The sequence below is a fragment of the Aquarana catesbeiana genome, linkage group LG05, assembly GCF_042186555.1.
Source record: "Aquarana catesbeiana isolate 2022-GZ linkage group LG05, ASM4218655v1, whole genome shotgun sequence".
Taxonomy (NCBI): Eukaryota; Metazoa; Chordata; class Amphibia; order Anura; family Ranidae; genus Aquarana; species Aquarana catesbeiana.
The window spans coordinates 364,824,956-364,850,907 of record NC_133328.1 but is presented as its reverse complement, the minus strand read 5'-3'; the positions used below and the strand labels follow the sequence as shown (position 1 = coordinate 364,850,907).

Genomic DNA, 25,952 nt, shown 5'->3' with positions numbered 1-25,952 from the left:
TGTAGCACTACCCCCACAGGAGCCCCTGAATAAGATGGGTCTTCTGTTCTTTGCCTTGACCAGGTTGAGTGTAAAAGCAAGTAAACACAGTGAAACGTAGCAAATAATTCCTCTTACCCAATAACGGTGCTACATCAAAAGCAGGCACCAAACCAGGTAGCAAAGGTAATCCTAATGTATTATCACTCAGTAAAGTTGATAGCCAAACAAATACAAATAGATTGGCAATTGTGGTAACACAGTTTAGCATACAAAATGGCTAAGTGCTAGTTTACAACAGATGCAGGTCTGTGCGCTTTTTTTCTGCACTAAAAATGCATGCAGTGTTTTCCATGTATTCCAATGGCTCTGGTTCACACCAGTGCAGTCAGCTTCCAAATGGAACCTAGCAAATTTTGTCAAAAATGCATTGGAACTGCGTGTGGTATGAACTGTAAGCAAAAACTGATCCAGAACTTATCCGGAGTGCATTTTTGTGGTGTGGTGTCCTATTCTATGGCTGCTGTCCCACACTTTAATTTCCATCATCCTCAGCATTCCGCACAGGAATCCATAGGCTTTTCTGACTATACTTCTTCCTCTGCCAACTGGAGGGGATAGTGCAGCAACACGCAGCATAGCAGTAGAAACTAAAAGTAAAACTGACTGTAAAGAGGACGTGTCTTTCTCCATGTTTCTGTAGTCCAGCACCTGGCTACATAAAGCTGAAATTTATTTCCCTGAAATTTTAGCAAATATTGGGAGATTTTGACAAAGAATATCCATTTTAGGGAAATTCATTAGGGAAGAAAATAAAATGTGTTTGGTGTTTTTTAGGGGTGCAGTGGGCTTTAAATGGCTCCTGAGGGTTATGGGATGCTTAATAATACACAATTCTCCAGTGAGCTTCATTATCATTCATTTTCAATAGCACCACAATGCACATTGACACTGCACCAACGTGTGTTTTAGCGCACCACAAAATCACAGATGGCATTCATCATAGTGTTGTAAAACCTTAAAAAAATATAAATTATTTTTCATTTTTGAGGTGACCTGCCAACCCATATAAAATGAATGGGCTGCTTCAATACAGCCCAACCTACCACACACAAATGTGTTACCACAACACATGGTTTAAAGCTTCCCCCTAATCTATATACCTCCTTTTTTACCCATTCATTTAAATTGGGCAGCTGCATAAATTTAACTAGAGATTGCTGACTTTGCCATTTAAAGAATAAATTCTTGCACGAAAATGACTCAATTCCACCATATTTTACTTACCGAGCCTACAGAGTCAGGCCTGGTCTTCTTATGTGCCTTGGATATTTCATTATGTGTCACATTTCCTGATTCTATTTCTTTCTACTTGGGCTTTTTCTTGTTCCCTCTCACTCTTACATGTTCATGCTCCTTCTGTTGCATGTTTAATGCCACAAAATAAATAACAGATTCAACATGGAGAAAGGAACTGCTGGTAATGGCTACAGCAGATATTCACACCCCTAAATTTTTAATAATACAGTCCCTGAGAGAGTACGAGATTGCAAGGTGGTTTAACTTTGCAGCATCTACAAAATTATCAATTTTGTGTGGCCTGACCCTCAACAAACAGTTCTGAAATTCTCTACCTATGAGGAGAGGGGGGTGTGTGCCTATCCTCCAATCGGCTGTCTTGGCTGTATGGCCAGGCTTCACTGCAGTGCTGAACAGGAAGAGAAAATCCTAACACGATCTGAACTTTCTAAAGAATATAGCAAAATGAAGACAGCAGATATGCATGTAAAACTTTATGTAGGGAGATTTGTTTCATCCCTGTGTATCAACTGAGGCTGTTCACTTCACTGGGTGTATGTGAGGGTTTTCATCCACTTTAAGGATACACGTTAGACAAGTTTATCTTCCTGTACCCGCCGTTAGTTGCTTATCTGTTTTGTATTTTAGTATAATCTTCTTTATTATAGAATTTGATAAGAACATGATAACATACTCTTGCTGTATATAGCTATACAAACTAAAACCATAGTACTCAATGTACATTAAGCTGTTTTGTGCTATATTATTATAGTAGCAAAGAAAATTGGAGAGTAAAAAAATGATTACTAGTACCATATGATGTAACATTTTATCCACACATATGGTATCAATTTTTTTTGCTGCTAATTACAGTGGAGTTCCAGATGTAACTTGTAAGCTATGTCATTCTCAACTTAGCACTGAGAAGATTCACTGCTCTGCTGCACGTCTTGTGTGCCTCTATGAACAACGATGTCGCGTTCCCAGAGAAGCGCAAATAGCAACAGGATTCCACCGTCCCAAAAATCATACAATGATAGATCAAGGAGGGAACGGCCCAGCCACAATGGTTCAACAAATCAAGACCATCCTAGATACCAACTTGAACATGAAAGGAGAGACAGGAGATCACATGAAAGGTATTGTGTCTGTTGGAATTCTGAAGCCATATTTGTCTTGTGGTTAAGATGTTTGAATGAACAGTTATCCATAGCAACTTCTTTGCTCTTCCACCCCCCCAAAAAAAGTGACAGTTGCAGTAAGATTGAATGCTGGTCTAGGCTGTGTAACATATTAGGCCCAGATATAGCTCTCAAGTTGCAGGACCATTAAACAAATGTAAAGAACTATGTATTTTTTACTTATATGCTTGGATGTATAAGATCAGACTTGAACCCTGACGTAATTTAAAACCAGCAAGGATTCGAATATCTGTCAGGTTTGTTTGTGTCCATGTTGAGGATATTTTCATGTCAGGTTTTAAAGTGATTGTAAAGGTTTTTTTTTTAAATAACAAACATGTTATACTTACCTGCTCTGTGCAAGGGTTTTTCTGGGGTGCCCCGGCGGCACTCCTGGCTCCTCCTCTTCATCGGTCCCCCCCACGAAGGGCCGCTTTCCCTGGGGGCGGGCGTGCTCACGAGTCCCGCTGCTGCTTTCATTGACAGACAGCAGGACTCAGCCCTGCCCCAGCTCCCGTGTCACTGCTGCTGTCAATCTATCCAATGAGGACCCAAGACAGTGGCTTTGAGGCGCTGGGCTCATCCACGTCACTGGAACAGGTTCAGGTAAGAGAAAGGGGGCAGCTGCAGTACAGGTGCATGTGCACAGGTGCACTTAATGCATAGAAAGGTGAAAAAGGTGAAAAACCATGAGGCTTTACAACCCCCCTCCTGTCTGACTAGGAGTACTAGAACAGGAAGTCAGGAGAAATCTCCCTCATGGTGAAACACAGTAATAAAGCTTTTGGTTCTTAAACCTATTTCCACTGGAAATGTATACTTATTGCTGTTTCTATCACACTTGGCTGTATATTCCTTGTAACGGAGTAAACGGTATCGTCCCACTGTTGTGCTGTGTGAAATAGATGTGTAAATCTCAGGACTAAGTGGACAAAAATGCAAGTCTTTTCCCAACTTAAATGGCTCCCATTCATGCATTTTATCTTCATGCTCATATGTCTACCCGGACTTCAGCTATAACAAAGTTAGCACAGTTATAAAGTATAATTAAAGGATAAGAATGGCCAAAGCTTTCCTAGCCACACATCTCCTATGGATCACAGGAGTGTAGTTCATTTTGCACTCCTGTGACCCGTTTTCACTCTGTGACCCCGCTGGTCCAGGCTGGGCAAAAATCCCCACTTTACAGTCAGGATCCACAACATGCCTGGATCGGCAGCTGGCTTAGTATCTCAGCTGTGCCGCTGGAAGACTGAGCCAGCTGCTCACTCCCCTCCCTAGCCCAGTGGTCCAGTGAGTGCTGGAGGGGCTGACATTCTTGGCTCTCTGCTCAGAGAGCTGAGGGGAAAAAGGAGCGATCAGCAGTGTTTGAATGCTCAGTTCTCACTGCAGAGCTGGTGGGAGACACATGCAGCATCTGATCGATGCTGCATCCACCTAGGTGAGTATAAGATGTTTTTTATTTTTTGTTTTTTAAACCCCCATGCTTCTTTTTTTAAAGGCAGATGTTTTATTTTAGATTTGGATAGAGTTGTGGGAGGATATAACCACTGTCAGGTTTTTGGGGTTTTTTTTGCTGTCTGTGCCCCCATTAAGAGATTCACTCTCTCTAATCATCCTGATGACAACTGTCACTGGGAATGAAATTGGGGGTAAATCCAAAATTTTGAACAGGAACAGAGAGGAAATTTTAGAATGAGAACACTTTTTCTGTGACAAATGTCTTCAGGGGTTTTGCCTCACACTGGAAAGATATACTTTCTCTTTCTGTTGGGACACAGTTGGCAAAAAATAAACTGACAGGGGTTTAATCCTCCCCTACTCTGTCCAAAAAAAACAAAATAAAAACTTTTTGGCTTTGGATGTACTTTGAATAAAATCAGAGATTTTAAATATTGCTGTAATGGAGAAGAGTAAGTGGCCGAGTGCATTTGTGGATGCCACAATATATGAACTGTCACAGGAGGCCTTTTCAGCCTCTGGTCTTTCCTCAATATATTTAAGATATCTCTCCCATGAAATCAAATCAATATTAATAGATTCCAGTAGGCGCTAAAACAATGCTATTCATTCGTAGCATAAAGTTAAAGGTCATTAAAAAGTCAGAACAAAAGTCCCACGCATAATATGACTGCCATTAGCCGTGTTCCAATCATGCAGAAAAAATAATGTGTCTATCCCACTCCATAAGCAATGACCTCAAGTGCTCACCAGATGGATATGCCTTACATATAAATGCTCAGCATAAACCGCTCAGAATGCACCACTCCTTCTGAAGGATCTTCCTATACGTAGGTATGACTTATAATCAGGTGATTCATCAGATACTGGGAAAAAAAAAGAGAATTTGCATAGTGTATTACCGTTAAAAACATTCACATTTATTAAACATCCAATAACTACTCACAAACATAAAGGTGTCAAAAGCATATCACATATTCCAGTTGATCACTTAGCAGTGCAATTGGCTGTCCCACACTTCCTCTGTTAGTGTGCCAATATACCAGCTCTCATGCAGCTCATAGGGCCCTTTGAAAAAAATCAGTGGATGAAACACTGCGTCCAGGGTGCAGCTGCACAGTGATTTACTTTGAAGTTACACATTATCCCGGAGGTTTTGCCGCAACTTAGAGAAACCTATGAGCCGGATGAAAGCCGGTATATTGACTAAGGATGAGCCGAACACCCCCCTGTTCGGTTCGCACCAGAACATGCGAACAGGCAAAAATTTAGTTCGAACACGCGAACACCGTTAAAGTCTATGGGACGCGAACATGAATAATCAAAAGTGCTAATTTTAAAGGCTTATATGCAAGTTATTCTCATAAAAAGGGTTTGGGGACCTGGGTCCTGCCCCAGGGGACATGTATCAATGCAAAAAAAGGTTTTAAAAACTGCCATTTTTTCAGGAGTAGTGATTTTAATAATGCTTAAAGTGAAACAATAAAAATGTAATATCCCTATAAAATTTCATACTTGGGGGGTGTCTATAGTATGCCTGTAAAGGGGCGCATGTTTCCCGTGTTTAGAACAGTCTGACAGCAAAATGACATTTCAAAGGAAAAAAAGTCATTTAAAACTACTCGCGGCTATTAATGAATTGTCAGTCCAACAATACACATAAAAGTTCATTGATAAAAACGGCATGGGATTTTACGGTTACGTAACGGGTGACCCCGCCCCCTTTGACGTCACTGGGAAACCCATAGGGAAGTCCCCGTCAAGTCCCCGTGCGTCAGAGGGGGGCGGGGTCACCAGGTGGTCCTGCCATCCGTTATTTAAGAAGTGTCAGAAGAAGAGAAGCATCACACAGCTGGAGCCTCCCATGGATGCGGAGTGGCCCAAGAACGAAGCGGAGAAGAAGACGCTGCGTAGGAAGATGCCGGACGAGAACACCGGAGCATGAAGCAGAGGATCGGAGGAAGAACCAGAGGAAGAAGAAGATGGAGGAAGAAACCGAAGGAAGGAAGGAAGAAGACCCGAAGAAGATGGAAAGAAGAAGACTTTAAATAAAGGAATTGTCAAAAACTGTCTCTTGTCAATTTTAACATTTTTGACACTTTTTTTGTGAAATGGTAGGGGTACTTTTGTACCCCATTACCATTTCACACGGGGGGTAGGATCGGGGGTCCCCTTGTTAAAGGGGGCTTCCAGATTCCAATAAGCCCCCCGCCCTCAGACCCCCACAACCACCGGCCAAGGGTTGTGGGGATGAGGCCCTTGTCCTCCTCAACATGGGGACAAGGTGCTTTGGGGGGCCGCTACCCCAAAGCAACCTCCCAATGTTGAGAGCATGTGGCCTGGTACAGTTCAAGAGGGAGGGGGCTGCTATCTCACCCCCCCACTTTTCCTGCTGCCTGCCAGGTTGCGTGCTCGGATAAGGGTCTGGTATGGATTTTTGGGGGGACCCCACGCCATTTTTAAAAAAAAATATGGCACAGGGTTCCCCTTAATATCCATACCAGACCTGAAGGGCCTGGTATGGAATTTAGGGGGACCCCCATGTCATTTTTTATTTTAATTTTGGTTCAGGGTTCCCCTGTGGGGAAATCCCATGCCGTTTTTATCAATGAACTTTTATGTGTATTGTCGAACCGACAATTCATTAATAGCCGCAAGTAGTTTTAAATGACTTTTTCCTTTGAAATGTCATTTTGCTGTCAGACTGTTCTAAACACGGGAAATATGCGCCCCTTTACAGGCATACTATAGACACCCCCCAGGTACGAAATTTAAAGGAATATTATACTTTTATTGTTCACTTTAAGCATTAAAATTACTGCTCCCGAAAAAACGGCCGTTTTTAAAACTTTTTTTTGCATTGATACATGTCCCCTGGGGCAGGACTCAGGTCCCCAAACACTTTTTATGACAATACCATGCATATAAGCCTTTAAAATGTAGCACTTTTGATTTCTCCCATAGACTTTTAAAGGGTGTTCCGCGGCTTTTGAATTTGCCACGAACACCCCAAATTGTTCGCTGTTCGGCGAACAGCCGATGTTCGAGTCGAACGTGAGTTTGACTCGAACTCGAAGCTCATCCCTAATATTGACACACTATCAGAGGATGTGTGAGACAGCCAATCACACTGCTAAGTGATCAGCTGGAATATGTGATATACTGTACCCTTGACACCTTTATGTTTGTGAGTAGTTATGTTTGCCAAATATCGGAGGAATCGCCTGATTATCAGTCATTCCAATATATAAGAAGATCCTTCAGAATGAGTGGTGCATCCTGAGCGATTTATGCCGAGCATTTATATGTAAGACATATCCATCTGATGAGTGAGACTCACATAGGGTGAGCACTTGAGGTGATTGCTTACGGAGTGGGATAATCATATTATTTATTTTCTACATGATTGGAACACGGCTATCTGCAGTTATATTATATTGCACTGACTTTTTAATGAACTTCAACATTTCATGCTTTGAATGTATGGCATTGTTCTAGCACCTTCTGGAATCTATTAATATTGATTTGATCTCATGAGAGAGAGATACTGTATTTCTTATATAAAGGAGGCAGCAGGATTGTTTTCACTGTTTTATTATTGTTTCAGTTATATGATTTAGGTTAAAGTTTTTCAGTGCGGCGTTATTATAGGTTTATAACAAGTAAAACCTTGGATTGGGAGCATAATTCGTTCTGGAAACATGCTTGTAATCCAAAGCATCCGTATATCAAAGATTATAGCAATGTGATAGGTTGTGTAACCATAAAATGTTCATCCACAAATGGAAGCCTCCACAAGGGGATTAGAAGCAAAATCCGGCAGGAGCTACAGAGTGTAAAAGAGAAGCACCTCCTAAGTGTAGCAATATGGTTACATTTAATGAAGGTACAACATTTAGCAACTCACATGGTTGATGATTAAAAGAGGCACATCTAAGTATGCAGGCATCCAGGCTAAAGCTGTCCACATAAACCATCCTCTGCACTGCCGGTGTTCTGCCATATAGTGTCCTCCTATCAGATAGTGTCCGCCTCGTACTGCGCAGGCGCAGCGCCTGCGCAGTACGGAGGAGCAGGAGATGCCGAAAATGCCCGAAGTTGATCAGCTGACCATCAGCTGTACACGGCGCTCGGGCACCTGTTAGCGATGGCAGTGTAAGAGGGCCCCTCGCGGGCTCGCTTCGCTCGCCACGCTTCGGGCACGGCCTCGCTGCGCTCGGCAAATATTTATTCTAACTCTATGTCCACTTGGATAGTAGGGAATGATCCTGGACATAGGGTAAGAATAAATGCGCAGGCGCCGTGTACAGCTGACGATCAGCTGTTGAACTTCGGAGACTTTCGGCGTCTCTTTTGTCCTCCGTACTGCGCCTGCGCAGTACAGGGAGGACACTATATGATAGGGGACTGAATTCGATAAGACACCGGCTTTCACCGCTGTCAGTCTGCAATCGTGACCGGGAAGACTACCCTGCAGTAGAGCGATCTGAAAGCGAGACTTAAAGCACTCGTGGAGCGCAGCGTGGAAGAGATGAGGTGGTTGGCGGAGGATGGTCTATGTCAGTGGTTCTCAACCAGGGTTCCGCAAGAGGTCCCCAGCGTTGTGACTGTCAGTCGCAGGCAGCTGATGGGAGGATCGCACATACATAGGCAGGGAAGCAGCTGGCATCCTATTGGCTGTAGCACTCTGTTCCCCGCTAGCCCATCCCCCCTCCTGTCCTTCCCGAGTAGTTGTATGTGACATCATCTGGGGTGGACAGGAAAGGAGGAGGAGGGGTTGAGGGGGAACAGCATGCCACTGAAGGAGATATGAAATGAGTTCTGAAGCCAGAAGAAGAAAGCTGGTACTGAAGTGTTCCCAGCTGTGTCCCCCCACAATGTGCCCAACAGTCTGTCCCATGTAATGTCCCCTACCCCATGTAATATGGCCTGCCCCATGTAATGTCCCCTGTCATATCCCCTGCCCCATGTAATATGCTCTGCCCCGTGTAATGTGCTCTGCCCCATGTAATGTCCCCTGTCCCATTTAATGTTCACTGTCATGTCCCCTGTCCCATGTCATGTCCCATGTCATGTGCCCTGTCCCATGTCCTCTGTCATGTCCCATGTAATGTGCTCTGCCTTGTGCCCTGTCCCATGTCATGTCCCATGTCATGTGCCCTGTCCCATGTCATGTCCCATGTCATGTGCCCTGTCCCATGTCATGTGCCCTGTCCCATGTCATGTCCCATGTCATGTGCCCTGTCCCATGTCATGTCCCATGTCATGTGCCCTGTCCCATGTCATGTCCCATGTCATGTGCCCTGTCCCATGTCATGTCCCATGTCATGTGCCCTGTCCCATGTCATGTGCCCTGTCCCATGTCATGTCCCATGTCATGTGCCCTGTCCCATGTCATGTCCCATGTCATGTGCCCTGTCCCATGTCATGTCCCATGTCATGTGCCCTGTCCCATGTCATGTCCCATGTCATGTGCCCTGTCCCATGTCCTCTGTCATGTCCCATGTAATGTGCTCTGCCTTGTGCCCTGTCCCATGTCATGTCCCATGTAATGTGCCCTGTCCCATGTCATGTCCCATGTAATGTGCCCTGTCCCATGTCATGTCCCCTGCCCCCTGTAATTTCCCATGTAATGTGCTTTGCCCCATGTAATGTGCCCTGTTCCATGTACTGTTTTTTGCCCCATGTAATGTGCCCTGTTCCATGTAATGTGCTCTGCCCCATGTAATGTCCCCTGTCCCATGTAATGTCCACTGTCATGCCCCCTGCCCCATGTCATGTGCCCTGCCCTATACAATGTGCTCTGCCCCGTGTAATGTGCCCTGCCCCAAGTAATGTCCACTGTCATGTCCCCTGTCCCATGTAATGTCCCCTGTAATGTGCTCTGCCCCATGTAATTTCCCCTGTCATGTGCTCTGTTCCATGTAATGTGCTCTGCCCCATGTAACATCCCCTGAATGGATCAGCTCTGCAGGAGAAAAGAAAGCACAAGTTTCACGTTAAATAGGTTTGTTTTAATATGTTATTCTTTTTTTAATGCTTTTTCTACAAATAATTTTTGTTATCAACAGCTCGCTGATCATACCAATGTTGCGTGAGCTGTAGATGTGAACATTATTTCAGGGGTTCCTCGAGATCTCAAACTTTATGCCAGGGGTTCCTCGAAGGTAAAAAGGTTGAGAAACACTGGTCTATGTGGACAGCTTTACCCCAGATGCCTGCATACTTAGACGTGCCTGTTTTAATCATCAACCACGTGAGCTGGTAAATGTTGTGCCTTTATTAAATGTAACCATATTGCTACACTTAGAGGCATCTCTCTTTTATACCCAGTTGTGGCATGACACTACTTGTATATCAAGACATCGCTCGTTTATCAGGTCAAAATTTTATTTAAAAAATTTGCTTGTCTTACAAAACACTTTCAATCCAAAGTTTTACTGTATTTTTAAGATGTTTTAGTTTTAAAGTGGTTAAATACTCTTATATATAACTAGTAAAGCGACTGGCCTCAGGTGATACAATTTATGTAGGAGGATTTGTTTATCTGCAGCCCTCTCTTCTCTACAGCCTTCTAAAACGCACATTTTACACAGCATCTCTCAGCTTTAAAAAGTAGGGGGTGGAGATCTGAAGTCTCACACTGCACAGCTCAATGACGAGAGCTCTGAGCCCTGATTGGAGAAAAGGGACACCCCTTCCCCCTCCTCACGGTATAGGGGATGCTGTGTGCTGGCACTCTCCTTCCCCATCACCAATTATCTCTTGGAGTCGGGAACCGCTTCGGAAGTGACTAATGCAGATAATAGAGGAACAAGTTAGCAGAGAGAAATCACACTCAGCGCTTTGAATAGAGACATCCACACAGTATAGAAGGATGTGTTTTGTTCATGTTTCATGCCTGAGGTTTACAGCCACTTTAAGGGAGAACTTCAAAATGCCTCTTAGATAAAAAAAACATTTATGTGTATTTTGTATGCAGGTTGTCTTCACAGACACCAGTACGAAGCCAAAATTCTAGAGCACCAACAGTTTCAGACCATCTTTCAAGGCACGGTAGACCACCCCCTAGACCACCACCTTCACAGTACAATCATTCTACTCCCAGAAGTCATGTGGAGAAGCGGACCTTCTCAGAAAAGTGCTCCAATCTATGTTCAAGAAGAGGTATTTATGCTGACTATATACAATTGTTATTGAAGAAAGATTTCAGTTTGCTAAATATTTTACATTACCTTAAATACTTTACCTTCAATGTTGCTTCTTACTGACCTAAACGACTAAATGCTGCTATTTGTATGTCTTAGACTGGCCATACACGGTTCAAGTCTCGGCTGGTTCAGCAGGAACCGGCCGCGATTCAAACTGTTAATGGGCAGGCTAAATGTACCAAATTGATCAATCGACCAACTCGGGTGCAATCAGTCTGCTGGATTCTCTTGCGATTATCGCTAGCGGCTGCATCTTCTTCCAGCAAAGACGGCTTCAACCCATGGTTGCTGGAAAGAAATTTCCCCCCATGTATGGTCTGCCATTAATATTGCCTTTCCACTAGTATAGTAATTAGAGTGAACAAAGAGTAAATAATCTGCAGCCTTTAGAAAACTATAAAATAGTTTTTGATAATTTATTTTGCTTACATCACTAAATAGTCCAGTATTGTGACTCTTGTGCCTCCAACTACACAGAGTGGGAGGAAGCAGTGCATTCATGTAGTTCTTGTATCACTGGACTTGTTCCCTCGGTATGCACAGGATCCGGTAAACCAGAAGGCAGTGGAGAGCTCCAAACCCATTTTTCTGCATGTAATTATGAGGACTCATAAGGTGGCAGGAATGAGTGTGAAATAACATATACATAAGGATTTAGAAATGCTTGGCAGGTGGAAGATTTCAGGATTCAGATTTGCAAGGATGACGGATCAATAGTCTGTCTGAAAGTCATCACTGAATTCTGGAACTCTTATGATTAATCACTAGGTATAAGAAGATCTGAAGTTTCACTTAAAGCAGTATTAAACCCAGAGATGCAAGAGATTACTGTCCATCAATACTGCTCACTGATTGGTTGCTAGAGGTTACTGGACACCCTTACCACTCACTAATCGGTTGCTAGAGGTTACTGCCCATTTATTGCTGCTCACTGATTGGGTCCTAGAGGTTACTGCATATCCTTACCGTTCAATGATTGGTTGCAAGAGGTTAGTGCACATCATTACTGCTCACTGATTGGTTTCTAAAGGTTACAGCACATCATTTCCTCACTGCCTGCACACCATGGACTGGGGAGGTGAGGGGACCCATCAATAGACAGAAAACCTCTAGGAATCCTAGGACTCCTGGGATCAGTGGCAATGCTGTGCCCCATGCAGCGTGTCCCATACAGTGTGACCTGTGCCCCATACAGCGTGTCCCATACAGCATGTACTGTGTCCCATACGGCGTGACCTGTGCCCCATACAGCGTGTCCTGTGTCCCATACGGCGTGACCTGTGCCCCATACAGCGTGTCCCATACAGCGTGTCCTGTGCCCCATACAGCGTGTCCTGTGCCCCATACAGCGTGTCCCATACAGCGTGACCTGTGTCCCATACAGCGTGTCCCATACAGCGTGACCTGTGTCCCATACAGCGTGACCTGTGTCCCATACAGCGTGCCCCATACAGCGTGACCTGTGCCCCATACAGCGTGACCTGTGTCCCATACAGCGTGACCTGTGTCCCATACAGCGTGTCCCATACAGCGTGACCTGTGTCCCATACAGCGTGACCTGTGTCCCATACAGCGTGCCCCATACAGCGTGACCTGTGCCCCATACAGCGTGACCTGTGTCCCATACAGCGTGCCCCATACAGCGTGACCTGTGCCCCATACAGCGTGACCTGTGCCCCATACAGCGTGACCTGTACCCCATACAGCGTGTCCTGTGTCCCATACAGCATGTCCCATACAGTGTGACCTGTGTCCCATACAGCCTCACCTGTGCAGAGGAAGAGGCAAGCCACCCAGATCAACAGAGAGCAGGATTGCCCTCTGTAATAGCCTTCATTTGATTTTCCCGTCTTCCCGGGGGTCATCGTCACATAGCCCCACCTCTTGGCCTGACGCTTTGATGACGTCACACATCCCGCATTGGACCGGCGTTCTGTCTATCAAAGGCACTGGGCCAAGAGGTGGAGCTATGTGACGTGAGCCCCGGAAACACTGGAAGTTCTAATTAAAACTATTACAGCGAGCAATCACACTATACAGCTGATACGGACAGCTGGCCTCTTCCTCTCCTCTCTCTTCCCCTGGCTGCAGTGTGCACAGGTCACGCTGTATGGGGCACAGTGGTGCTGTCATCCTCACCGGGCCCCATAGCAGCTGCGGACCCCATAGCGTTTGCATGGGTTGCTATGGCAGTAGTTCTGCCACTGCTCACAGTGCATGTCAGAGCAAATGAGAATCATGAGGTCAAAGGAGCTGCCTGAAGAGCTCAGAGACAGAATTGTGGCAAGGCACAGATCTGGCCAAGGTTACAAAAAAATTTCTGCTGCACTTTAGGTTCCTAAGAGCACAGTGGTCTCCATAAATCTTAAATGGAAAATGTTTGGGACGACCAGAACCCTTCCTAGAGCTGGCCGTCTGGCCAAACTGAGCTATCAGGGGGAGAAGAGCCTTGGTGAGAGAGGTAAAGAAGAGCCCAAATATCACTGTGGCTGAGCTCCAGAGATGCAGTCGGGAGATGGGAGACAGTTGTAGAAAGTCAACCATCACTGCAGCCCTCCACCAGTCGGAGGCCATGGCAGTGTAGCCCTACGGAAACCTCTCCTCAGTGCAAGACACATGAAAGCCCGCATGGAGTTTGCTAAAAAACACCCCAGGGACTCCAAGATGGTGAGAAATAAGATTCTCTGGTCTGATGAGACCAAGACAGAACTTTTTGGCCTTAATTCTAAGCGGTATGTGTGGAGAAAACCAGGCACTGCTCATCACCTGTCCAATACAGTCCCAACAGTGAAGCATAGTGGTGGCAGCATCATGCTGTGGGGGGGGGTTTTCAGCTGCAGGGACAGGACGACTGGTTGCAATCAAGAGAAAGATGAATGCGGCCAAGTACAAGGATATCCTGGACGAAAACCTTCTCCAGAGTACTCAGGATCTCAGACTGGGCCGAAGATTTACACCTTCCAACAAGACAATGACCCTAAGCACACAGCTAAAATAACGACGGAGTGGCTTCACAACAACTCCGTGACTGTTCTTGAATGGCCCAGCCAGAGCCCTGACTGAAACCCAATTGAGCATCTCTGGAGAGACCTAAAAATGGCTGTCCACCAACGTTTACCATCCAATCTGACAGAACTGGAGAGGGTCTGCAAGGAGGAATGGCAGAGGATCCCCAAATCCAGGTGTGAAAAACTTGTTGCATCTTTCCCAAAAAGACTCATGGCTGTATTAGATCAAAAGGGTGCTTCTACTAAATACTGAGCAAAGGGTCTGAATTTCTTAGGACCATGTGATACTTCCAGGGCTTTTTTTCAGCCGTAACTCACCGGAACTGCGTTCCGGAACCTTTGGCAGAGTTCAACTTCTCATGAGTGCCCTACGATCTCCCGGCAGGGCGATCCTCAGTGAGATCACAGGATGGGGGCGGTGTCAGGCTGTCTGCTGTAGTATAATCTTCCGATCCTGCTTGGTTCCCCTGCCTTCAATCCACACCTCTCCTCTCTCATTGGCTCTGGAGAAGCTATGAATATTCGGCGCGGAGAGAGGAGAGGAGCTGAGGATGTGAAATGTCAGTGCAGCACTGACAACTAGTGCTGTCACACAGCTGAGCGAGGGAGGGAGGAGGGGAGTGTTACACCACAGCCTGGACATGCCACTGTTCAGATAACAAAACCCCATCCCCTTGCTTCCATGGATAAGGAGGAATGGCTTGAGAGCATTGCAGAGCAATGTCCAGAAAGGAGAAGCTGATTTCTGCCTGTCTTGTGTTCCTGTCTGCACCCTCCCCCCTCCTCCCCAGGGAGGACAGAGCAAACAGAAGAACACAGTCAGTCATTGGAGCTTTCCAAGATAGGTAAGATAACAGGCTGGATAACAGATGACATTCTTCTCCTGTGAGTCCCTATTTTTGTGCCTTCCACACTGTATAAATCTGTGCTGAAAACTTGTCCTGTACCTCAGCAGGACATGTTTGGTGAAAGTAAAATTCATGAATGTGTTAGGAATATAATGGGACTTTTCAGGTGGATGCATTTCACAAAATCATTCTGTTTAATATATGTGTATATAGAATATCTCTGTAGCTCTGTAGCACCTGAAAAGTCCCAGTATATTCCTAACATATTCAGGAATTTGAGCAATAACAGCAAAGGATGTGGTTCCATAATACAGCCCAACTCCAGGTTTAAAAAAAAATAAAAATCCAATCTTGGTGTGTGTGCGTTTTCAGGAACAGGTAAGACCCCTTTCACACTGGGTTGTTTTGCAGGCGCTATTGTGCTAAAAATAGCGTCTGCAAACTGACATGAAACAGTCGCTGCTCTGTCTCCAATGTGAAAGCTCCGAGGGCTATCACACTGGAGCGGTGCGCTGGCAGGACGCCAAAAAAAGTCCTGCTAGTAGCATCCATTGAAATCAATGGGGCAGCGCGGCTATACCGCCGGCATAGGGGCACTTTTAACCCTTTTTCAGCGGCCCCGCTAGCGGCAGAATAGCGCAGCTAAAACGACAGTAAAGTGCCGCTAAAAACAGCGGCATTTTACCGCCGACGTACCCACCGCCCCAGTGTGAAACCGGCCTAAGTGAAAGACTCTGTTCTTTCTGTCTATGGGGTGTGACCATAATCAGTAAGACATACACAGGCACTGTGAGGAACCAGCAAGGAATTCGGTAAACTTGAGTACACACATCAAAATTCAGTTTAGCAGGGAACGGCCAAATATTGATCTCTGTGTAGCCCTCCGTGTAGACAGAAGCTAATCATTAGACCACCTTGGTATATTCATGCCATCCCACATACTGACTCCTACCACCTTGACCACTTCAAATCACTGAAGTGGTCATTGTGGTTAGAGTGTTCCATTAATATCTCTCAGAAGAAGTAAACCTGTGTATACTGATTCCATTTCATTCGATCATCCTCTAGATGTGTTAAATTGGGGGGGGGGGGGGGGGGCGTCGCGAAGTGCCGCGCCACCTCCCTGAAATTAGTTTGCCACCACCCTGAAATGAGCTTTGTCAGGGCGGGATGTCTACTTTGGCAGCCCTCTCCTCTCCAGCCTCATTTAATACTGAAGTCAGTAGAGGAAGTTTTCTGCAGAGCTCACTTCCTCTACTGTCTTCTCTGTGCTAGCGCTGCACAATCAGGGCTGCTGCTCTTGATCACTAGTCGGGTCCCAACCTTCATCTCCTGCTGTGATTTGGGAGGAAGCTTCCATCCCTGCCTGCTGCCGCTACTCAGCCTTTGTAGTACGGAGCTGAGGAGCCCTAAAAACACCTCCTCAGCTCTGTGCTACAGTAGGGGAGCTCTCCGGTCCACTGCACTGTGCAGAAAAAAAACTGCACATACCATGGAGAGCGGTGATGGCAGAAGAAGTGAGGGACCTGTCACAATGAGGGAAAGCTTTGCAGAGACTGAGTTCATTCAGAGAGGAGTGCACTGTGTGGGGGAGGGGGAATATGTGGAGAGAGGTCAATTTATGTGTGTTTAGTAGAGGGGAGAGCATTGTACACAAAGGAGAGCCTTGGGGGATTTGTGATGAGAGGGGAGCTGAGAAAGTATGTATGTGGAGGAGGGGGAGGTCAGCAGAGAGGAGAGCTAAGAGGGGATTTGTGATGAGAGGAGAGCTAGGAGGGGATTTGTGATGAGAGGAGAGCTAGGAGTGGATTTGTAATGAAGAGAGCTGGGGGGGATTTTGGAGAATTTGCCTTATGTGATACACAGTTCTAAGCCTTAACTGATTACAATTTTTGGCGCCGCTGTAATTCTCTCCTCTAAGGAAGGTGTGTCTGGGGGTGTGGTTGGGGCGGAGTTTGGGCGTGGTTGGGGCGGAGAATTGGACAGAGGGTGAGTTCCTGCACATTTTCTCTGAGAAAAAAAGCCCTGGATATTTCAGTTTTTCTTTTTTTAATAAATGTGCAAAAATGTCAACAATTCTGTGTTTTTCTGTCAATATGGGGCGCTGTGTGTACAATAATGAGGAAAAAAATTAACTTAAATGATTTTAGCAAATGGCTGCAAAATAACAAAGAGTGAAAAATTTAAGGGGGTCTGAATACTTTCCGTTCTCACTGTATAATTTCCTTTTGAATCTTGCATATGGAATTGTTCCAAGATTTCAGAGATTTTCTGAGACTGGTTAAGAAGATAACTTCCATCTTCTCTCTCTATTTGGATTCCCAGATAAGTAGCTAATGTTCCCAAGTTCTTTTTGATTTCAAAATTTTCTTTCAGCTTGAGAACTATCTGATTGTAATCCCCTTCTTGATCAAAACAGGCTATAATGTCATCAACATAGATAAGGGTATATATCCATCTGTTCTCTTGATTCCTAGAGTGGAGACAGGGGTCTGCTTTATTTCTTGAGAATCCCTTTCTAGTAAGCACTTCATTCACTTTCTCATTCCACATCAGTGCAGATTGCTTAACCTCTTCAGCCCCATTTCTGACCGGGCCATTTTTTGCGATACGGCACTGCGTCATTTTAACTGACAATTACGCAGTCGTGCGACACTGCACCCAAACAAAATTGATGTCCTTTCTTTTCCCGCAAATAGAGCTTTCTTTTGGTGGTATTTGATCACCTCTGCATTTTTTATTTTTTGCGCTATAAACAAATAAACAGCGACAATATTGAAGAAAAAAACAATATTTTTTACTTTTTTGCTATAATGAATATCCCACATTTTTTTTTAAACACATTTCTTCATTAGTTTAGGTATATATATATATATATATATATATATATATATATATATATATATATATATATATATATATATATATATATATTCTTCTACATATTGTTGGTTTAAAAAATCGCGATAAACGTATATTGATTGGTTTGCACAAAAATAATAGTGTCTACAAAATAGGGAATAGATTTATGGCATTTTGATTATTCTTTTTTTACTAGTAATAGCTGTGTAAATGTCACTGGCAGGGAAGGGGTTAACACTAGGGGGTGATCAAGGGGTTAACTGTGTTCTCTATGAGTGTTTATAACTGGGGGGGGGGGGGGGGATGGGCTTACTGGGATATTACAGCCATTACTGTTCCCGACCACTGGGAACAGTATATCCCTGTCATGCCTCCTGTCAGAATGAGGAAATACATTTTTTACATAGGCATTTCCCCGTTCTGCCTGTGTAAGGCAATTGCGGGACGTGATCTTCACCAAATTTCTGGGAGTAACCCTTGGCAACTAGTCTGGCTTTGTATTTGTGGATATTCCCTTCTACGCCTGACTTTACTTCCTATAGTTTTTCAGTTAGGAGGGAGCTCTGTGAGTGTCCAGGTTTTATTTTATTGAAGTAACTTTAATTTTTCTTCTGCTGCCTTTCTCAATTTATTGGCTTCATGTTTTGGCAGTTTTTCTATGTCTTCTCAGGATTTTGGTTCAAGTATACTGTGTGTTTTGACAGTGTCTGACAGCTTGCGGGGTAGTATCCCCTTTGTACTCTGAGTGGATCTTCTGATTTCAGGCAGTTCGGCAGGATCTGGTGGGGAACTTGGTTTAGGCAATGTGAGTTCCAGCTCTTGTTCCGATTCCTGCACAGGTTCGCTTTGTTTGACCTTTTCTTCTAGTTTGCTGGGCATAGTAACTTCACAGCTTTCAGGGATCGGTGTTTCTGGTGATGGGCTCTAATCAAAATAAACGCTACGGCTTATTGTCACTTTGTCAGTCTTTTGGGTGTAGGATTCTGTAACCCTTAGTTTGCATGCTGTAGCCTACTAGAATGCCCTCTATGGTTCTGTTCTCCAGCTTAGATCGCTTTTCACTTGGAACCTAGGCATATTCTTTACATCTAAACACTCTGATGTGCCCTATACATTGCTTTGATCAATGCCACATTTCAAATGGAGTACTTTTAATGGCTCTTGAGGGTAGTCTGTTCTGTAGTTAGATTGCAGTCATGACGGCTTCTCCCCAGTACTTGTGAGGTAGGTTGGCATCCGACAACATGCATATGGCCATTTCTATAACAGTATATTTTTTCTTTTCTGCTACACTGTTTTGGAGTGTATGGTGTAGTTGTCTGGTGCACTATTCCTTGTCTCTTCAGGTATGAGGCCACTTCTTTGCTTATGTATTCTTCACCATAGTCGGTGCATATTATTCCTATTATTCCTGGTTTCTGTTGGAATTTGTTGCTAGACATGGCAACAAACTCTTGAAGTTTTCTTTTGATGTTTCATTCTTGTGTTTCAACAGATAAGTAGTTGTGTACCTGGAATAATCAATGAAGGTCAGTAGATATCTGTTCCTGCCTGACGTGGGAGTTTTCATTGGACTGCATACGTCACTGTGTATAAGCTGCAGGGGGTGGGTAGTTTTTCTTTGAGATGCCCGTGGAAAGGGAATACATGTGGCTTTTGCTCCAATACAGCACTTGCATTTCATGATCACTTTGCAAGGCGCTACAGTATTGTTAAATCTTCTGATAGACCTCTCTTTATAATGTGCTGTATAGGTTCTCATCTTCTGTGCCTCAGCTGCCTGTGCTGTAAGTGAATACATTTTCTGTGTAGGTCATTAGAGACTATATTGGCTTGCTGGTCTGTGGTGATGAGCCTGTATAGGTGATCATCCAGTTTTCCTTTTGCGAGGAATCGCTTATTATTGTGAATTGTGCATTCTTTACCCTGGAACTTAGCTTTGAGACCGTTGTTTTGCAAGACTTTTCACTGATAGAAGGCTGCCTTCTAGTTCTGGAACATACAGCACTTTCTTTACAAGGATACTATGGTGACCACCTTGTGGTGTAATGCATTTAAGGAAGCTCTGGCCTTTACCTTCTGAGGTAATGCTTTTCCCATTTGCTAGGAAAACTTTGTCTTTTGCACTGTAATCAGTGTTTGTGAAGAAGGTCTCATCGCTAGTCATGTGGCTTGTCTCACCAGAGTCTATGCACCAGCCGCATGATTTGCCGCTTTGTGTTACTTTAAAGTGCCACTCCATGATGTGTCTGCAGTTTCCTTTGTGGTTGCTCTGACTCTTTCTTTTGTGGATAGCGAACTGAGGCAAATTTTTCCATGGGGTTCAATGTAATTAAGGTTAATCCGTTTTGAACTTTTTTAAAATTATGAAATGTATGTACAGTACAAAAAAGAATTTTAAATCTATATTACATACGGTTTAAAAATAAAATAAAAAGCTTGGCGCTAACTCAAATTAGAAATAAACAATCAATTAGTGCATAATAAATATCAATATAGTGAATCAAAAGATGAAAAAGTCCTCAATAGAAATCCAAGCATCAAAACAAGATGAAAGTCTGTGTAGTGACAGGTAATCTTAGTTATCTGTGCTCCGCCATCGCTTGTGTGGGAGAAATACACACTCACCAGATAACAACTAAATAAAATAAACCTTCTATTAATCAGATCCTTTTGGGAAGCGATATACATCAGAAGGGGATGATCATTCAGTTAGACTCACTCCTTAGCTTCCTGATGACATATTGATTGCAAAATGCATTGAGGCTGCGCACTCGCCCGCACTGACGTCACTTCCGGTATGCTTGGTTCTGATTTCCGGTGTGTTGGAACGCACGCCGCAACTTGGAGGAACAGCGTTGTTCCTGTTCTACTGACTGTACATGTTGGTGCTGACTTATTAGCACCTAAAAATGTAAGTGCACATTTTATCACAATTGATACCTGCTTTATTAAACATATTGTGCTATGATAGATATATATATATATATATATATATATATATATATATATATATATATATATAAATAATATAATTTTGCTTCTGCCGAGTTTTATCATACAAGCATAAGGAGACATGTAAGGAGTGAGTCTAATTGAAAGATCATGTATATTGCTTCCCAAAGGATTTGATTAATATGAGGTTTATTTTATTTAGTTATCTGGTGAGTGTGTATTTCTCCCACACAAGTTATGGTGGCGCGCAGATAACTAAGATTACCTCTCGCTACACACTTTCTTCTTGTTTTGGTACTTGGATCTCTATTGTGGACTTTCTCATCTTTTGATTCACTATATTGATATTTATTATGCACTAATTGATTGTTTATTTCTAATTTGAGCTAGCGTCAAGCTTTTTATTTTATTTGTAAACTGTTTAGAAGGTGAGATATTCACTTGAAAAAAGTATAGAAATTTAACCAAGTAAACCCAGAGGTTACCAACATCCCGGTATGAAGAATCGTGAATAGAGAGTACCCCCCAATGAAAGTACTATGGGACTTTAAGGGCAACTGACAAATTTTAAGAATATGAAAAAATAGAAATGTATTTATATAAAAGATGTGGTGCATACATCACCGTGGGTACAAATATACATAAAAACCAAGAGCAGAAAAGGATTATGTAAAATACAGTTTCTTCAATATTGAGCATGACGCGTTCAGGACCGACATAAAGTCCTTTCTTCAGGGGCATTCCATGTGAAGTATTACTGCTAAAGAACATTCTACAATAAAACAGTTCCAAATCAGAATCAGGATCAGGGATAAAGGAATTATACTGGAGCATCGTTGAAGCAAAGTCTGGAAAAACATACCGATCCAAAAGCTGGGTCTGCGCTATGAGTGCCACCTAATATAGAGCCAGAGGTAGACCAAGGCTCGAATGTTACAGGGAAACTTTTTAAAAGATGTGACAACCGTGACAGTAATCATCTCGGTTGGCGTGTAAACAGACATCAGGTAAGTTTGAATAGATGGAAGGCCATTTTTCAAATCGCAGACTTAAATGGTACTGCTGATTTTGCCAAGTGCCTCAAGGAACAAAAATGTTTCTGCAAGAACAACACATTTTTTTCCATAAACACATGATTGTACATACACTGTAGGGGTAACGGATTAAGTGATGTGTTTCACAAATTATGTTTTTGTTCAAATAAAATTAATTGGATTTTTCTATTTATATCACAGTCATATGGCATTTAATGGCTTATACTTATAGCTGTCCAAATAAGACAGTGGACAGCCTAAGCTCCCCAAAGAGGGTTTCAATAATAACCACGGTTAGTGTCGTAGTAAGACAGCAACAGCAATTGGGCAGAAAACCTCTCCATGACATTCCCAATTATGAGAAGAGTTATAGCTTTAAAACAATTAGAGTATGTCCCAAAATAGGAAAAATGAAAACCAATATCAGAGAAAGCCATCATATAGAAAAACGTATTGTTGGATGTTGGATGGTTGCTGCGCTGTCTGTAGTGTGTGTTCCTAGGCCTCCCCTTCCTATTGTAGAATGTTCTATAGCACTAATACTTCACATGGAATTCCCCTGAAGAAAGGACTCTACATCAGTCCTGAAACGCTTTGGGCTCAATATTGAAGAAACTGTATTTCACATGATCCTTTTCTGCTCTTGGTTTTTATGTATTTGTACCCACGGTGATGTATGCACCACATCTTTTATATAAATACATTTCTATTTTTTCATATTCTGATATTTGTCAGTTGCCCTTAAAGTCCCATAGTACTTTCATTGGGGGGTACTCTCTATTCACGATTCACTTGAAAAAGGTGCAGCTCTACTCACACTGTATTGCACTGTAATATATATATTTGTTGGCACCATTACGTGTTAATTTAGCTTATACCATATATTACATACGGCCTTTTACATTAAGCTGACCTCTTTCATGTGTACATCTAAAAATAAAAAAAATAAAACTATAGATCCTCTTTAATCCTTTGAAACAATCCCAAACCCCAATTTAAATGACTAATCTATGGGCCAGAAATTAGCATCCAGGAAAAGATCATCTGAGGGCATGATAAAGTTGTAGAATTCATAATGAACTGTTTTTCCATGATTTACAAATCAAGTGAGCTCACCCTCATGGTAGTGAGGGGGTAGAAACCCCTGTCTGTGTGGACTGGTTCGCCTAAGACTCTCATCTTGCACTGCTCTTCTCAATATGAACATGTCAGAGCAGGGAAGATGGCTGCGGCTAGTGTTCGTGAACTGAAGCGGAATATGCGTACCAAATTTTTGTGAACTCTTCTGTTCGCAAACCAAGGTATCACTGTACCTTTTGGCTGTTTTCTCTTTTTTTATGTAGATAAGCTGGTCATCTTCCACTAGTAAACGTATAATTGCTTTTGCCTGCCTATCTTTCCTGTCCCATAAGAAAACATGATCCGCAACTCCTTGCTTGCTTTTTAAAATATTCAAAATGTATTGATTCTCCATAAAAGACACAGACAGCAGATGTAAGCGTGTTTCAGCCTTGTGGCCTTGTTCACTACATATGCGATGTACAAAAATGCCACAATATATAGTGTATAAACCCCTCCACTCACCACATATCATTAATTTGCCAATTAGTAGATAATCAGAGTTACTTGGAGAGGTGAAACACCATACATGGACAGACATAAATTCAATCGAGATACAAACATGATTGGCTGCATGATCAAAAAAGGACATTTAAAATCTAAGAAAACAACAATACAAAAGCTAATGATGAATAAACAGAAACCTTGGAAAAGTAAACAAGAATGCCCTTTACATGCCATTACAGACATTACATGCCTTTTATCATAGAACAGGAAGAGAACACAAACAAGTGCATATAACACAATAAGGATGGTGCTTCCTCTGATTACCTTACCATAGATAATGCACTATAATACTGCAGCACCACCTGCTGGATAGATGGGTTTAATTCATATACACAGTTACAGTTTATAAGCAGATTGCTGTTTGTTCTTTCAGCAATGCCAGTACTGAAAATGGGGAATGTCTATGCTGAGATATCCTGAATGACAGTTTCTCGTACAGGGCTCTGTCACCGACCCCATTTAGCTGTTGACTAGAAGATTCCCAGGCAAAATCTAAATGTAGGCAAAGGGGCTGGGGATACTGAGTCACAGAGGTGTCAGATGGAATCAGAAACTAGTCCCTATAGCCTTAGCACATTTGGGTGAGTTGAACTTGATAGGGAACTGAGAGACTGGATCCCCATCAGATCTGATATACTTTTGATTGACATTGCTGGCACCTGCAAAATGTTAAGTACCACTTTAACAGTTTACAATCCTTTTTTTTTTTTCAGTTGAGCAAAGTGTTTGTATAGAATTTGAAGCAAAAGGAAATCCCCTAGTGGACTTTAAAGGCACTTTCAAAAAAACATTTGGAAGAATATATAAAGTAAATAACAGTTTATTTATTACAAAAAATCATCGAGTGAATATCACACAATCACATAATTAAAAACACGGAATGCAGTTCCATAGATACAACACTAGTAATACCAATACATTAGTACCCGACGCGTTTCGGAGTTACTTATGCCTCCTTCTTCAGGGGTGATTGTAGGGTTTACAATAGAATTATCTATATGGGAAATGGTATATATAACATAAACATAGTAAGTACACAATAGAAATCATGAACAGAAAACCTATAATTGCAAAAATCTGTATAAATATATTTTTCTGTTTATACTTACAATGGTATCTATAGATATTGGTTTATGCATTCCAGAAAGGGTTTAAAAGAACATAAATGTACTGACACATACTGCCCGTCAGACGCATTCCCCGGTCATAGTGTGTAGAGCTTTAGTAGAGTATAGCAAAAATATTCATATAGCCACTGTCAAGGTGGAAATGGATAGGTATGAATATATGAAGTAATTTATTCTTCCTTCCAATGGAAAGAGAGGCCCATTAATCGAGGGCGTATAGCAGTTTAGATCTGAGATCACACTGGGGCCGAATGTGTGTCCTGTAAGTCATGAAAATATATATATAAAAATGTGCATGCATATGAACAGCCAGAGTAGTACATGGAAAGTCCAAAAAAGTGTATCCTACCTGGTCCGCCTATAGTATGGAGGACAGTGGCTGATGGTGGGTGTGAATCAGGTAAGGCCCAGATCACTGGAGAGTCAACATGGAAATAGAAAATATATCACTACCCTGATTGATAAAGAAAGAAAGGGGGAGGGGGGGGGGGGGGGGAGGAAGGAAGGAAAAGAAAAGAAACAGAGACAAGAGGAAAGGAGGGGCAAGGGAAGGGGGGGAAAAAGAAAAAACAACGGGGGGGGGGGGGAAGGAAAGGGGGAAAGGGGGGAAGGGAAGGGGGGGGGGGGAAAGAGGAAGGGAAGAGGGGGGGGGGAAAAGAAGGGGGGGGGGAAAGGAGAGGGGGGGGGGAAGGGGGGGGAAACGGGGTTTTTTTGGGAATGGGAAGTAGGAGGGGAAGAGGGGAAGAGGGAAAAACAAGGAGGGGGGGGGGGGGGGGAAGAAAAAGAAAAACAGAAAGGGAAGGGAAATGGGGGGAAAAAAGGGGAGAAAGGGAAAATGAAAGGGAGAGGAATAAAGAAAGAAAGTAGGCGAAGAAACCGAGAACAGGAGAAAAGTAAAGGACATCCAAGTAGCAGAAATGGCTTGTGATTTTAGTGGAGAAAAGACTGGATCGTTAAGTGTATTGTAAAGGAAGGAAGAACCATAGAACATAGCAGGTGACCGATGAAGTAAATAGAGCAAGACAGGTAACAGATAGGGTAATGGCTGGGGATGTCAATAAAGAGGTCTAAGTCCATAAGTATGTAATAAGTTACTAACCGTATAACACAGCAGCTCACACCAATAGCGTCCTGTCTGCAGCAGATGACGCTTGGTGTGAGCTAAAGCTGGACATATAAAGCCCTCCCCATCCATCAGCTGTTGATGAAAAGAGGCAACAGCTGATTATGGTTAGGGAGGGACGGACACACTCTAGCCGGCCCCCCGGGGCTAGAGTGTGTCCGTCCCTCCCTAACCATAATCAGCTGTTGCCTCTTTTCATCAACAGCTGATGGATGGGGAGGGCTTTATATGTCCAGCT

At 43.2% G+C, this 25,952-nt stretch overlaps 1 protein-coding gene across 3 annotated transcripts in view; it reads left to right on the top strand.

Annotated features, from left to right (window-relative positions):
- The window catches only part of LOC141144847 (MARVEL domain-containing protein 3-like), a 79,073-nt gene that overhangs the window by 29,256 nt on the left and 23,865 nt on the right, over positions 1 to 25,952 (top strand). For all 3 annotated transcript variants that reach the window (XM_073630924.1, XM_073630925.1, XM_073630926.1), the window contains 2 exons: positions 2,197 to 2,417; positions 10,903 to 11,087. In XM_073630924.1, the coding sequence (XP_073487025.1) occupies positions 2,251 to 2,417; positions 10,903 to 11,087 (352 nt within the window). In that variant the 5' untranslated portion in view covers positions 2,197 to 2,250. The remainder of the gene's footprint in view (positions 1 to 2,196; positions 2,418 to 10,902; positions 11,088 to 25,952) is intronic.